The sequence below is a fragment of the Equus quagga genome, chromosome 8 (genome assembly GCF_021613505.1).
Source record: "Equus quagga isolate Etosha38 chromosome 8, UCLA_HA_Equagga_1.0, whole genome shotgun sequence".
NCBI lineage: Eukaryota > Metazoa > Chordata > Mammalia > Perissodactyla > Equidae > Equus > Equus quagga.
In genome coordinates this window covers 72,143,939-72,158,089 of record NC_060274.1, presented here as the reverse complement: position 1 = coordinate 72,158,089, position 14,151 = coordinate 72,143,939, and the positions used below count along the sequence as shown (strand labels likewise).

The following is a 14,151-nucleotide window of genomic DNA, read 5'->3' as shown; positions in this document are numbered from 1 at the left end:
ATGTTTACAATGATTTATTAAAGAGAATAGTTGCCTCACTTATAGAGACATGAAATTATTTTCTCATTTTCTATTTATAGTCTGTCAGCTGTAAATATTGGGATATCTTGAAAATAGTAAACTCTTCACAAAGAATTAGATAAGACAAATTCATGTTGGAAATAAGAGACAAATTAAATGTCAAGAGAAAAAAATAGATATATTTCAAAAGGAAAAACAGTCCCCTCAAATTAAGATTACATTAAGTATGTAGAATGACCCTTAACTGAATATCTGCCTTCTCATTCTCCTACTACATAAAAAAAATTTTTCTTTAAATTGTAAAGAAAAAAATATAGATACACTAAAGTCATAAGTAAATTAAAACTAATGAAGGGAGGTAGGATATTTGAGTGCAGCTATATGCACACCCACTTATGTTTTGTCCTTTATACACTAACGGGGACCATTCAAAGTCAAAGGAAATGTAAATATGGTTTAATGGAGATCTATTAAGAATGCAAACATAAATTTTCCTGAATGCATAAGAGGCATCTTTCACAAACAATGGACTTCCATTCTGGGTTTTCCTTTTAAAATATTTTGGACTTTTTTGACTTTGATATATTAGATAAGTAGCAAAAGGTCACAGAATTATAGATTCGGACAAAGTTTACCATACCAGCCAACAGGTGTGAAAGTGTTCACGTATTGTTCATTCAGACAGCGATGCCTGAGCAAAAACAGAGTCTACTAGACACTGGGGATAAAGGACGTAAGACAGTCACGCAGGGGGGCAGGCACGTACACAGATACACTGCAATAGCACAAGGTAAATGCTAAACTAGAAATGTTTAAAATGAAAGTGCTATAGAAATTCGAAGGAAGAAATGACTATCTCTGAAGACTGAGAAGTCTTCGGAGAGGAAGTAGCTTTTGCGTTGGTTCTAGTATAAGTAAATGTTTGCCACGTGAAGGAAGGAGAAAGACAGATTTGTGAAGGGCGTGGTGTCTGTCAGAGAACCAGGAGGTAGTCACTGAGGTTAAAGTTTAAGGAGAAGGAGGGGAAAGGTAAACTATTTTCAATTTAATGAAATATTTTAAGTAACTCAACACTAGCGAGTTCTTTCATCCTGGAAGCATCATGACCGTAGTTGAATAACTGTATAGGAGAGGGCTGGATAGACAAGAGTTTTCTAGAGACGGTGAGAAAACTCGAAAGCCTCAACTAAGGCAGCAAGATGGTCTAGCCAGGCTTCGCAGACGTGACGCAGAAGGTACGAGATTGTCCACTAATCATGTTCAGGTGTTGGGAAAAGGATGCATTAAGAACAACTCATCTTTCTTGAGACACTAGGTGATATAATTAATTAAAAACTAGAATGTGAGGGTTATTCCAGATTTGGGAGTGGGGGGATATAAGCAGATATTATGTTGTGAATTTGGAGTTTCTATGGGTAAACATAGTATGAATGTGTTTGCAAAATATATAGTAATATTTTCACATGCGTATGAAAACCGATTTTTAAAAGCTAAACATATTCTTGCACTTTTAATATTTTGTCTAAGAATGCCAGCCACGTGGGATATGTGTGTACTTAGAAACATGTCTGTTGAAATTGTTATACAGAGATTGATTTCTTACAGAAAAAAATGAACTATTTACTATGTGCCTGTTGAGACAGTTTAGCAGTTTTGTGAGCTGACTGACAAGATGATTGTTTTTATGAAATAATGAGGCAGATGAGGTCACATTCTTTGCTTACATACATACACACATACAAAATGCACAATCCCATTTTCAGCTTGGGATAGACAGTTTTCATCTCTATTAGGTTTCCCAATAACTTATAAATTTCACAAGAATCTATTAAAAGAAGATAGTTAAGTAATTTTTTACTGATACCTTAAAAATATTTATTGGAGTCTATCTAAATAATATTCAAAAACAGGATAGAAAATATTCTAAGTGCATATGCATATTTATAATGCAAATATCATTGTTTCTAATTTAAAAGCTATATTGCTTTTATAATGTCTACCAAGCCTCTTTTTTAAAAAGAACCATTAGTTCCCATTAAGCTATTATACTTACAATATTTTTAATGCAAAATTTGTCAAATATATTTAATTATAATCATATATAATTATAACATTAAGGGGTACTGTTTATTTAAAAATTTTAAAATATCACTAAATACTTTTTTCCTTCTATATTTTCATCTTTATAGAATTTACAGAAAATTCCAGTATCTACTAAATCCTCGTCAGGTTTACAGTCTTGCTGGAAATGGACCAATGCCAGGGTAAGTGTAAGGAAAATATCATCATCATTAACTCATTTAATACTAATTAACTAAATAAACAGCCTGGTATACCTAGAATTAATGTTATTTGAATACAGGACCCAGATCAATATACAAAAAAAATCATTGACTATCAAGTACATAAGAGAAACCAGTTTAGATACTGTTTTTCACAATAGCCTGTTTCCAGCAGATTTGCCTCCCTTCTAAATATTGTGAAGTAATCGTAGTACTACTACTAATAATCACACACACACACACACACACACACACACTAGCTGGGTGCCTAAACTTCTAAACCATCTGTTTGAAGAACCACTCCCCTCTGCTTGTTAAATACAGAATATATATCTACTACAGAGTAAAGATAAAGCTAGTTAATAAAGAATAGAAATCATAACATGATTTTTTCATTTACTACTTACAAAATCTAATGAATATCACTCTCTAATGCTTTACTGTCAATAGGTAAGATGTAGTAAAATAAAATTATTTTTTCAGCAGAAACTATATATATTTGATGTCACCAGTATGCACTGTAATAAATTGTCATTAATTTGGTCTAGTTAACTAATTAGTGTCATCTTCTTCCACTGACCTGTTTTCTCTCCATCAACATGAGAGTAAACATTAGACCAGATGAAGTGGAGAAAAGCTCTATAAACCTTATATAAGCTTCTGTTTTTAAAAAAATCAGTATGATTAAAAAGGTCTGCTAGGTTATTCTCAGAAACTAGAAACCAAATATTGAAATAGTCTGTACTCTTGTAAGTGCTCAGAATAAAATGTATAACATTGTGTCTTGTGTTAAATAAATGTAAATAAAGTACAATTAATTAGCATAGGCTTCCACAGTTATACTCCTCTCTTTCTTCCACTGCCTGTTGTCCAGGGCCAGTTTTCAAAGGCTAAGCATTTGAAACCTCCTTGCTGTAGAAGGTAGGGTCACCACAGGAATTTAGTTCACAACACTGCCTTTGTCAAGCTCCATATTCCAGAATCTAGAGGATCATGATAAGGTTATTGGTTGGGTGAGCCACATGCAATAAGTCTCAATTTATATAAAGCCAGGCAAAAGTAAAGTCTGGCTATTAACGCAGAAGCTAAGTCAGGGTGGCTTTTTTTCTTCTTCTTTAATATTCTCTAAACTTCAATAAAGTAGCTCTTATTCTGCAGGATTAAGGAATTGTGCGTTCAAAAGTTTAGCCATCTTAGACCTCCGTAGCTCCATCCAGACCAAGTAAATCCAGTTTGTGCCTGAATTTCATAGTTAAATGCAATGCCTAACGACTCTGCCAATTACAAGCCTTGTAACATAACCTCTCTGTGTCTTCATTGTCTTTTCCATAAAGTGAGAAAAATAGTACCTGGCTCATGAGATAGTTGTGAAGTTAAATGGGATGATACCTATGAAGCATTTAAAAATGTGCCTACCACATAATTTGTCCTCAATTACTGTTATTTATTATCAATAATATTTGTAGTAGAATTAATTAATAATAAAAACACGTGCCACTTTATAGCTGTATGTAAATATACTGCAATAATGCTGAGTTTAACCTTGTTTTCTCATTTCATTTTTTTCCTACTCAACTTTAAATATGTACTACATATTTCCTTTTATTCTTTCCATTTTAGGTATCCTATTATCCTCTACTCTTTTAATAGATTGAAAAAATGAAAGTAACATATGTACTAAAAATCCACACTACCATGAATATTATTTAGAAAGTAAGACTTTTAACTAAAAGTCCCACTTTAAGCACTACCACTCCTCAGGGATTACCATTGTGAATTGTTTGTGTGTATCCTTCCAGAACTTCTTTTATAAACATGTAACATAATGTACGTATGTAATATATTCATATATATAATGTAATTATATATAGACACACATACATACACATATGTAATTTGTATCGAAAGATTTTTGTATGCAACTTGGAGTATAGTTCTTTTATTGCTGTGCAACTCGCTTTTTTTAATTCAAAAGTATAAGATGGATATTGTTCAAGTTCAGTAGATATTGATCACTCTCATTATTTTTAAGAGCTGTACTATTTTCCATAATTTTGTTAGCTATTCCATTATTGATAAACATCTAGATTGCCTACATTTTAAGTTGTTACCAAATATGCTAAGTTAACATCTGCCAATTTATCTATTTCTTTTGAAATCATGTTCAAATATTTTCATAGAAGAGTTTGATATAGGTAGAATTGCTTGATTGAGAATATTTTCAAATTTAATTGCATCAGGTTCTGCCAAAGTGTTATACAAAAGGATTGTATTGAAGTATAATTCTAGCAGCAGTATGTAATGCTTATTTCCCACAACCTCCTTTAAATTAGTTATGTTTAATAATTTCTATTTTTGTCCAAAGTAAGTGAAAATATATCCTTATCATCTTTATTTGCATGTCTCTGATCAACTAGAAAGTTGAATATGGTATTAATTAGATTTACTTTTCTATAAACAACAGAAATATAGCCTGGCTTCTTATCCAAAATAAAGTTTACTGGAAAATTATAAAGTTGCTCATAGAATTAATAGAAAAATGAAGAACTTTGTTTCAGAAAAGAAAGGGATCAAGACAATTTGAGGAAATAGAGTAGCAGAAATAAAAGGACAAAGTCTCATGGGAGTTATTGCTGAGAGGAACTGATTCCACTTGCTCTTGATATTCTTATTTCTTCCTCAGGATTCAAAGCCCAGGGAGAAGCAAATTTATTGGTCTATCTTGTTTCTCACGACACAGCTTTGGCTAGTTTGGGATGGGGCATCTTGACTGAGGGTCCAGTTAAGACTACATCAAAATGATTTATTTCCTGAAAGCCAAATGAGGATGCTATAACCTGAGGATGAAAGAAGAATTCTTGGTGGGAATAAACAATAGGTGTTCACTAAAGTCCAACCATTAGGCTGTCCAATATCCCTTCTTTTCTGAACATATGCATTGAAAAAAAATTATACCAGTCAACATATTGCTACTACTAAATATATAACTGAAAATACACTCACATCCTCCTAAAATGTAGACAGCCCAAAGTCTTGTATAGTTACTATATTCAGCTTCAAGTCCTTGTTCTCTAGAAACATGTCAAGAGATGACTATTTTCTCCTTTCTTTTCATCCATTTGGCCTCAGTATACAGATAGGTAAGGAGAAAATTAAGACTTTAACTACAAATATGAATTTAAATAAATGAAGCTTTTAATAATAAAAAGAGTGAATACATGTAATGTCTATAGTCCTAGTTTTGCAACTGATTGAAAATTGTATCTGGAACTTAAAACATTTCTCCTGCCTATGTGTGTGTCAGCCACTCAGAAATCCTTATCCAGCGCCATGACGTAAATCTTTTTACCTAAAAGGTCTGAGACTTTGGTAGTATTGTTTATGTAGGGCTGAATCAGTTTCTCATTGACCTTTGCTTATAGGCACGGTGGTACATGACAGCATTAGTGCTATCATCAAATATTTCCAGTTCTCCTTCCAGGGACTTGATTTTATTTCAATTCCTTTAACCCTAGATATTAAGAGTGGCCCTATGGCTTTCTGTCACAATAAACTGTGGACAGAAATTAGATCTTCCATGCTTTATTTTCCTTTGCCACAGTAACCAGCAATATTCCAGATATTGGCTCTTTTGTTAGCTTGGATCACAGAGTAGAGACAGGGAGAGAGAGCCCCCTCTCCCCTTCCCCATGATCCTCATAGAATGAGTGATAAATAAGTCTCTGTGATGTTCTACCACTAAGATTTTGGGTTGTTTGGTACTGTATGTGACCTGGCCTTTACTGACTACACCAATGATAGGAGTAGAGATCCTTTCAGGACTCCCTATTCCCACTCTATAGCAGCAATCCTGTTTCTCCTTGGGGATCAGAGTCAATTATAACAGTTAACACCATATCTTTCTTTTTGTTTGTCTAGTGGTATGAAAAGCCTCAAAATGTCCAGGTGTCGGTTTCAGGTTTTAATTCAATGAAAACTTTATTGTCTCATATGGCAGCATTCCTTGTTTTGGTGTTAAAACATCTAAACCATAAGAGTTCAAAACCAAGGGGATGTGATGCAAAACTGTGAAAGTGGGTGTATTAGTTAGTGTTCTTCGGAGAAACCGAGCCAATAGGATATATAAAGAGATATTTATTATAAGGAATTGGCTCCATGGTAAGGGAGGCTGGCAAGTCCGAAATCTATGGAGTTGATGTTCCTGTTTTAATCCAAAGGCTGGCAAGCTACTGTTGAACTAGGAAGAGCCAATGTCCCAGTTTGAAGGCGATCGGGATAGAGAATACTCTTTCTGGGGTAAGGTCAGCCTCTTGTTTTACAGTCATGCATCATTTAGTAAGATGATATGTTCTGATAAAGGCATCATTAGGCAATTTCATCATTGTGTGAACATCACAGAATGCACGTAGACAAACCTAGATGGTATAGCCTATTACACACCTAGCCTACATGGTACTAATCTTGTGGGACCACCATCATATATGTGGTCTGTCATTGGCCGAAATATCATTATACAGTGTATGATAATATCTAGACCTTCCACTGATTAGATGAGGCCCCCAAATGTTAAGGAGGGAAATATGCTTTACACAGTCTACCAATTTATTGTTAATCTCATCCAAAAACATTCTCACAGAAACACCCAGAATAATGTTTGATGGACTATTTGAGTACCCTGTGGCCTAGCCAAGTTGACACGTAAAATTAACCATCACAGTGGATACGAAGTGTAACTGTAAGTTTCGTCACCCAAGCCTTACCTTTTGGCCCCAAAACCCTGTTTTCTGACATGGATAAAGCAGCATAATATAGTTCAGAGTACATGCTACAGCTCTTTGACAGTACACCATTTAATTGTTCCACTGATTCTTCAGTGGGAATCAGCGACTGAGTGTTTAGTGACTGAGTCTTCAGTAGGCTATTTCAGTGTTCTATTGACCAACTGCTTCTCCCTGATAAAATGCATGAGAAGGCCTCTAAGTCCCAGGGGCCTCAGCCCAGTGTCTGTCTTCCTTCTTTGTGAAAGGAATTCCTTGAAAGGAGATAGCAATATGTGAGATACTATGATAGTGTATAAGGCATTCAGCAGGTCAGTTGCTATGACCATTGACAAAGACATAATGGGAAGGAAAAGTAAATCCAATTGCTGGCATAAATGTCTCATGAAGTGAGACAAATGGCTTCAGTTCCATTATAGAAAGGGTCCAGTGAATTTCAGCTACCCCTAAGTAGCTGCCTGATTCCCTTGAGGTTTAATAACATATTAGAATTCACTCATTGGTTCCTTTGATGACAACTGAGTATCCCAGAGTCAGTAACTACCCTTCTTGTTGAAGATAAAGTAATGTTGTTTATCTCCTTCATACCCTTCACCCCTACCAACACAAACATGAGCCTTTTGAACACTCACCAAGAGTGACTAAGAAAAAATGCTGACTGGCATTCTTTGGGGGCATTTATAGTCCCAAATATGGTCCTTTCTGAGAAATTCACTTATATAAATTGTCCTTTCATCACTAATTCTCCATTCTTGTCCTTTCCAAGTCCTTTAAGACTGTGAGACATATTATTAGCCAATACTGTTGAATTTATGTTTCCTAAACTCTGGACATCATTCCATCCAGAAAAGCAGGCAGTAAGTTTTGTTGTTTGAAATACTGCCCACTGGCCAAATGACCTATTTGATGATTCTTATGATAGACTGTTTTATATACTGTAACTCTATAATTATTCTCTCAAAATTTAGTGACATTTACTCTCCCCAATGTTAATGTCTCAAGATTTTAAAATATGAGTTTGAATGGAATTGCATTGAATTTCTAGTTTCACCTTGATTACTATGAGAATACCCTGTTGCTCTAATACCAGTGCCCACACTGGGTCCCCAGTGGCAGACCTGCACTTCTGTTAGAGAGCTGTTTCTCCATCGTTATCCTGGAAGTAAATGCCACAGGTAGCTGCTCTGAAAGGGGACTCTGCCAGGCTATGCTGTAAACTTTCACTTAATCCCATGGCTGACCTGCTCACCTGTTGTAACTCCTCCCATCCCTGTTTCTAGCTGTGCTTTCCCTGATCCTGGGTCTGCTGGGAGAGTTCCTTTTGCAATGGTTCCCTTTCAGTGTATTGCTTTGCAAGTTGCTCAATTCTGTAAGGTTTCTCTACTAATCTAACACCCATTGCGACTGAATTTCATCACCATTTCTGGTTTATAACTTTTCCAATGCTGCAATAAATATACTTTTTAAAAATATATTTTTTATCTGCCACCTTGAGCCACCATTCTTTTAATTTCCTTTTTTCCACTTTTTCCTCTTTACCACACCAAATTTTTAAATCTTTTTGTATGCATCTCTTCTCTCATCCTATATTTATTTTATTCCTTTTCTAATTCTTTGTAGAGTAGAAGCTTTTCTCAATGTATTAAAACTATGCTAATTTCTAGCATGAATTATCTAGTAAATATCAAAACTCTCTGGTTATTTCCCTTTTTATCTTTGTTTTCAGGACAGAAATGAATGAGCATTTGTTTGTTTGCTTCCGTTGTATCTCCTTATCTAAATTCTCTGACTCTGATTCTGACTATTCTATTTAAAGATGTCCGAAAGTAGAGTCTGTGTCATAAAAGTTGTTTCTTCCTGATGATGCATATTATGATATAACCGAATAAAGTATGGGTATAAATTAGTTAGAAAAGATGAAATATAGAAGATATACTGCTCTCTGGTCTTCATAGAATGATAAGTTTTTCCTTCTTTCACAAAATTTAAAATAAATATGCACATCCCTGGCTGTTATACCAACTGCATATGCTAATGTGACTTATGAAAAGTTAATATCAAGTTTTTTGCATGCTTGTGACATGGCTTATTCCCTTTTGACTCTAAGCTACATATAAGTACAGATGGTTTATTCTCATATCTCTAAAATATTTAAGTAAAAAATAACAAGATTTATTGAATTGAAATAAAATAAGACAAATCTTTTAAAATTAATTATTTTCCAGGTGGTTCACCATAATTAGCTATAGCGAATTATTTGTGAGATAGGTGTTTTATAGAAATCTTTGATTTCATCTACCTGAGCTAAATGTAAAACATATATAATTTTAAAAATAGAATTTAAGAGTCAACCTAAAAATTCACATATTCCAAGAATCATACATATTTCCATGGTGAAAACTTGGAAGATATTCTCCTATTAAAATAAATGTGTAACTTAGAAAAGACACCCCAGATTCCACAGATTTCATTACTTTCTTAATTTAAAATATCATTTTATATAACAAAAGTTCTACCATATTTTATTTAAATTAAATCCTTCTTGAATCAGAACTTAATGACCTATAAAATACGTCTCTTATTATGGAATCTTGTTATGTCAGAGAGCTGAACAAAATCCTCAAAAGGCTAAGAAAATGTTCATCAAAATTCAACCCAGCTCTAATGGAAATTTCCAGAAAAAAATAGTTGCTTTGCTAATGTAAAAATGAAGCACTCTAGTCACTCTTTGAATCCATATGATTAATCATAAGATATAATGCAGATGATTTTGCGAGCCACCCACCCCCCATTAAATGTGTGAACATAATTCCGTCTCTGGCTTCATGACTAGAGCAAGTGAGTTTGAAGATCAATTTATGTTTCTATATTAAAGATCTACAGTTAATAAAAGAAACAAAAAACATAACATGCTGCTACAATGAACAAAGTCGTATAATTGACTGCCTTGCAGAAGAATTCTCTCATTTTGGGTATTACAACTTTATAGTCACTTTCCACATATATCACCAAATGCATTATGACTTTAAAGATGTTGAACAATCTGAACTTTCATTATTAATTTTGCAAGGAAAGGATTAGTAGCTGGCTGAATAGCAATTGGACTAGAGAGCCCATGTGCAATTGTTTAGAGGTCATTACTTATCCAAAGTCCCTGAACACTCTAAAAAAGAACATTTTTTGCCTTAATTGGCTGTTGGAAATCATCAATTCATTTATGTATATCTTTTAAGCTGTTTCTTATTTTATTCTACAAAAGTCAATTTTCTAATAAATACCAGAGTATTTCATTTAAATATCCTCCATTTACTGTTATGTAAGCCTGCTTCACTAGCTCCCTGATACAACTTTAACATCAGCCCCAGGCAGTTAAATGACATGTCTTACGAATGAGTGAAAATAAGAAAACTCATAGTAGATGATTATCTCAGAATCCTTTAAGAATGATGAAGGGGCCAGCCCCGTGGCCAAGTGGTTGGGTTCATGCGCTCTGCTTTGGCGGCCCAGGGTTTTGCTGGTTCGAATCCTGGGCGTGGACGTGGCACCGCTCATCAAGCCATGCTGAGGTGGCATCCCACATGCCACAACTAGAAGGACCCACAACAAAAAATATACAACTATGTACACTGGGGGTCTTTGGGGAGAAAAAGAAAAAATAAAATCTTTAAAAAAAAAAGAATGATGAAGTAGTAACCTACTTCTATAATTTAACTAGAAAGAATAACAGTGGATAGGGTAGTCTGCACTCAAATGGAATAACAAAGCAGCAACTAAGTAAAAAGTGAAATGGTAGCTTGACAATAACAACTACAGCAACAATAATAATACAGTCGTGTGCTGCATAATGACATTTTGGTCAATAACAAACCACATGTACAATGGTGATCCCATGAGATTAGTACCATATAGCCTAGGTGTGTAGTAAGCTATAACATCTAGGTTTGTGTAAGCACATTCTATGATGTTCGCACAATGACAAAATCTCCTCTTGCCGTCATTAAGGGATACATTACTGTAATATATATTGATTCAGCATATATTTATTCAATGGCTACCAGATGCCAGGACCAAGTCTTAGCACTGCCAATCCACTTTGAACAAAAGAAACAAAAGTTTCTGCCCACATTGTCTTATATTTTAGTGGAGGAAGACATACTTTAAGCTAATAAAAATACATATACATATGTCGGCAAGGAAAGTGAATGGAATATGCATTGATAGTGAATCTTCTGTGGTTTTTCCTTTAAACAGGCTGTTCCAGGAATAACTCACTGAGAATAGACATGAAGGAGATGAGGGAGAAGCCATTTGGCCATCTCACGGGAGAACATTTAAGGCAGAGGGAGAAGCAAGAGTCAAAGTATCATCATGGGAGAATATTTGATGTGATTGGGAAATGTTAGCAAGAAGGCCAGGGTGACTAGAGCAAAATGGATAGTGGTAGCATATTATAATGATACTGAGGGGCCAGATCCCATAGGGTCTTACAATTACTGTGACCATAATAATTAGGTTTATCCAAGACTCTTCTGGTTTATTCTTGGTGTTCCAGCAACCAGCCCAATTTAGCTTTGGCCCAGAACTTTTGTATGTTTAATTTAAGTATTACTATTAATGGGTATATTATAATAAACTCTGATAATGATGGGTTTGGGAACTTTCCAATTTGACCATGCAGCTTCTGCTCTGTTATCCTCTAGGATATCCTCTAGTAGGATGTAAAATACATACATGTCCAATGAACAGAGTTCTAACTTTAAGATATAATCATTACATCTGAAATATTAGCAGAAAAACTCTCTTTTCTCAACTTTTTCCCACAAAGGGCAAACAACAACTTCTGAAATACAGTGTGCAGAGAATTCTAAGATAAAATTAAATGTGTACTGCAAGGCCTGTTGGCCAACTGGTATACCTGTTATGCCAGTCCATTATGCTGTGGCCTGTGCCTTACACCTCCCTGTGAGATGCAAAGAGGAACAAGTGTACTAGTCAGCAATGTCAGTGGAGATTGTGGGAAATCATAGGTTAGCTGTACTTGAAATACAAGTGAGAAAGAGAAGATGAATAGTCGCGCCAAGAATGTTTAGTGAATAGTTTTTATACTCTTCCTCAGTGCTTTTGTAAACATGCAGTTTACATCTTTAAATATTTATGTTTTATGACTTTTTTGTTTTGCAATAAAACTTTCAGCAAAAATTAGCTCAAAAATGAAAATGCATATTATATGAAAAATTAAGTTCAGAATTTCTATTTCTTTCCTTTTTTAAAGATTTTATTTTTCGCGTTTTTCTCCCCAAAGCCCCCCAGTACATACTTGCATATTCTTCGTTGTGGGTCCTTCCAGTTGTGGCATGTGGGACACTGCCTCAGTGTGGTTTGATGAGCAGTGCCATGTCCACATCCAGATTTCGAACCAATGAAACACTGGGCCACCTGCAGCAGAGTGCGCGAACTTAACCACTCGGCCACGGGGCCATCCCCTTGAATTTCTATTTCTTAAAAAGAGTTAGTTGAAGATGAATACATAATGTGTATGAAATATTTATCAACATTTACCCTGTTTGATGGGAGCTCTACTGATACCACTGACCGTGTGGAAACCATAAACGCAAATATGCCACAGAAGGATCAGTATCAGCTTCAAAATTAATAGCGAATTCTCTGCCCAAAAGTAATCATTTAAAATGTGAAAATTCCTTTGAATATCACTCTTTGAAGCATGAGTCTTCATTTAGATCAAAAGACTCTTTGAGGGGCTGGCCCCGTGGCCAAGTGGTTAAGTTCGCGCGCTCCGCTGCAGGCGGCCCAGTGTTTCGTTGGTTCGAATCCTGGGTGCGGACATGGCACTGCTCATTAAAACCACGCTGAGGCAGCGTCCCACATGCCACAACTAGAAGGACCCACAACAAAGAATATACAACTATGTACTGGGGGGCTTTGGGGAGAAAAAGTAAAAAATAAAATCTTTTAAAAAAAAAAAGGACTCTTCGAAATTAATGTTCATTTTCAATTCCAAGTTTTCTTACATGTGTTATATGTGAAGCGATAGGTGTTAGTATTTTGGATCCAATAGAAGAAGAAAAATTTTAAAAAAGATCAAATAATGCCATTTTTATATCAAGATGATCAGAATGCTTTAAATAGGAAATCAGTTTATTGTGATAGTGATTTGAGTGCATGCAATTAGTGGACTCCAGATAAAGTTTTTGGAAGTTCACGTGGATGAAGATAAAACATCGAACGTTACTGATAATGCTATCATAAACTCAATTAAAAAGTTCAGCACTAATGATTCAATTATTTGTTTCTATGGTGATAATTTGAATACAGATTTTGATAGAGCCCCTTCATCATGGCAGCAACATCGTTTTTACTAAAATAAGAAACAATAGATAAAAATATGTGCTCTGAAATTGGTCTTGTACACACATAAATCGTAACTGAATCCAAAAAACTTTAATATTCTACTAATTAAAAGCATTAATTGTCAAGTTGTATGTGTGTGCATTTGCACACACAAATTATTCAGTTATTCTCCTTTTCTCCTTTTGATTCTATAGTCACCAAGGAGCTTTCTGGAAAAAAAAAAAGCAAGTCTCAAATCATAGGTCACTAAAGTAAAGAAGTCCTTAAAGTTTCTCTGGATAACACTCCTCCAGCAAGACTTTTCCAGCTCATACCCTTGTCTTCCATTTAAAGCTATAACACTCAAGAAGCATGAAAGTGTAAGGTAATTTAATATAGAGTTAATTGGCTTATAGAAATCCACAATTTAATCTCGTCTATTATCTCTTCATAGAAATATTATTCAAAATTTTTATCAAATGAAAAACCAGTAAAATATAAATTTTTTAAAGTATATCAAGCAGTTAATAAAATTACTATTTTATTATTCTCGATCATATGATGTAGTGTTTATGAACAATCTTAAATTTGAAATCTGTTGTGACTTATTTTCAACAGGTATTTATATATATTTATATAGAATTTATATAAACCTAAGTTTATATACATCATTTTTACATATGGTCTCTTTAAAAGGCCCTCAAAGTTTATAAACATCACAT

The 14,151-nt window shown here is 34.5% G+C and overlaps 1 protein-coding gene across 1 annotated transcript in view; it reads left to right on the top strand.

Moving 5' to 3' along the window:
• Nucleotides 1-14,151, top strand: part of DGKB (diacylglycerol kinase beta) — a 605,812-nt gene that overhangs the window by 196,599 nt on the left and 395,062 nt on the right. The window contains exon 17 of the mRNA XM_046670071.1: nucleotides 2,211-2,285. Coding sequence (XP_046526027.1) covers nucleotides 2,211-2,285 — 75 coding nt within the window. The remainder of the gene's footprint in view (nucleotides 1-2,210; nucleotides 2,286-14,151) is intronic.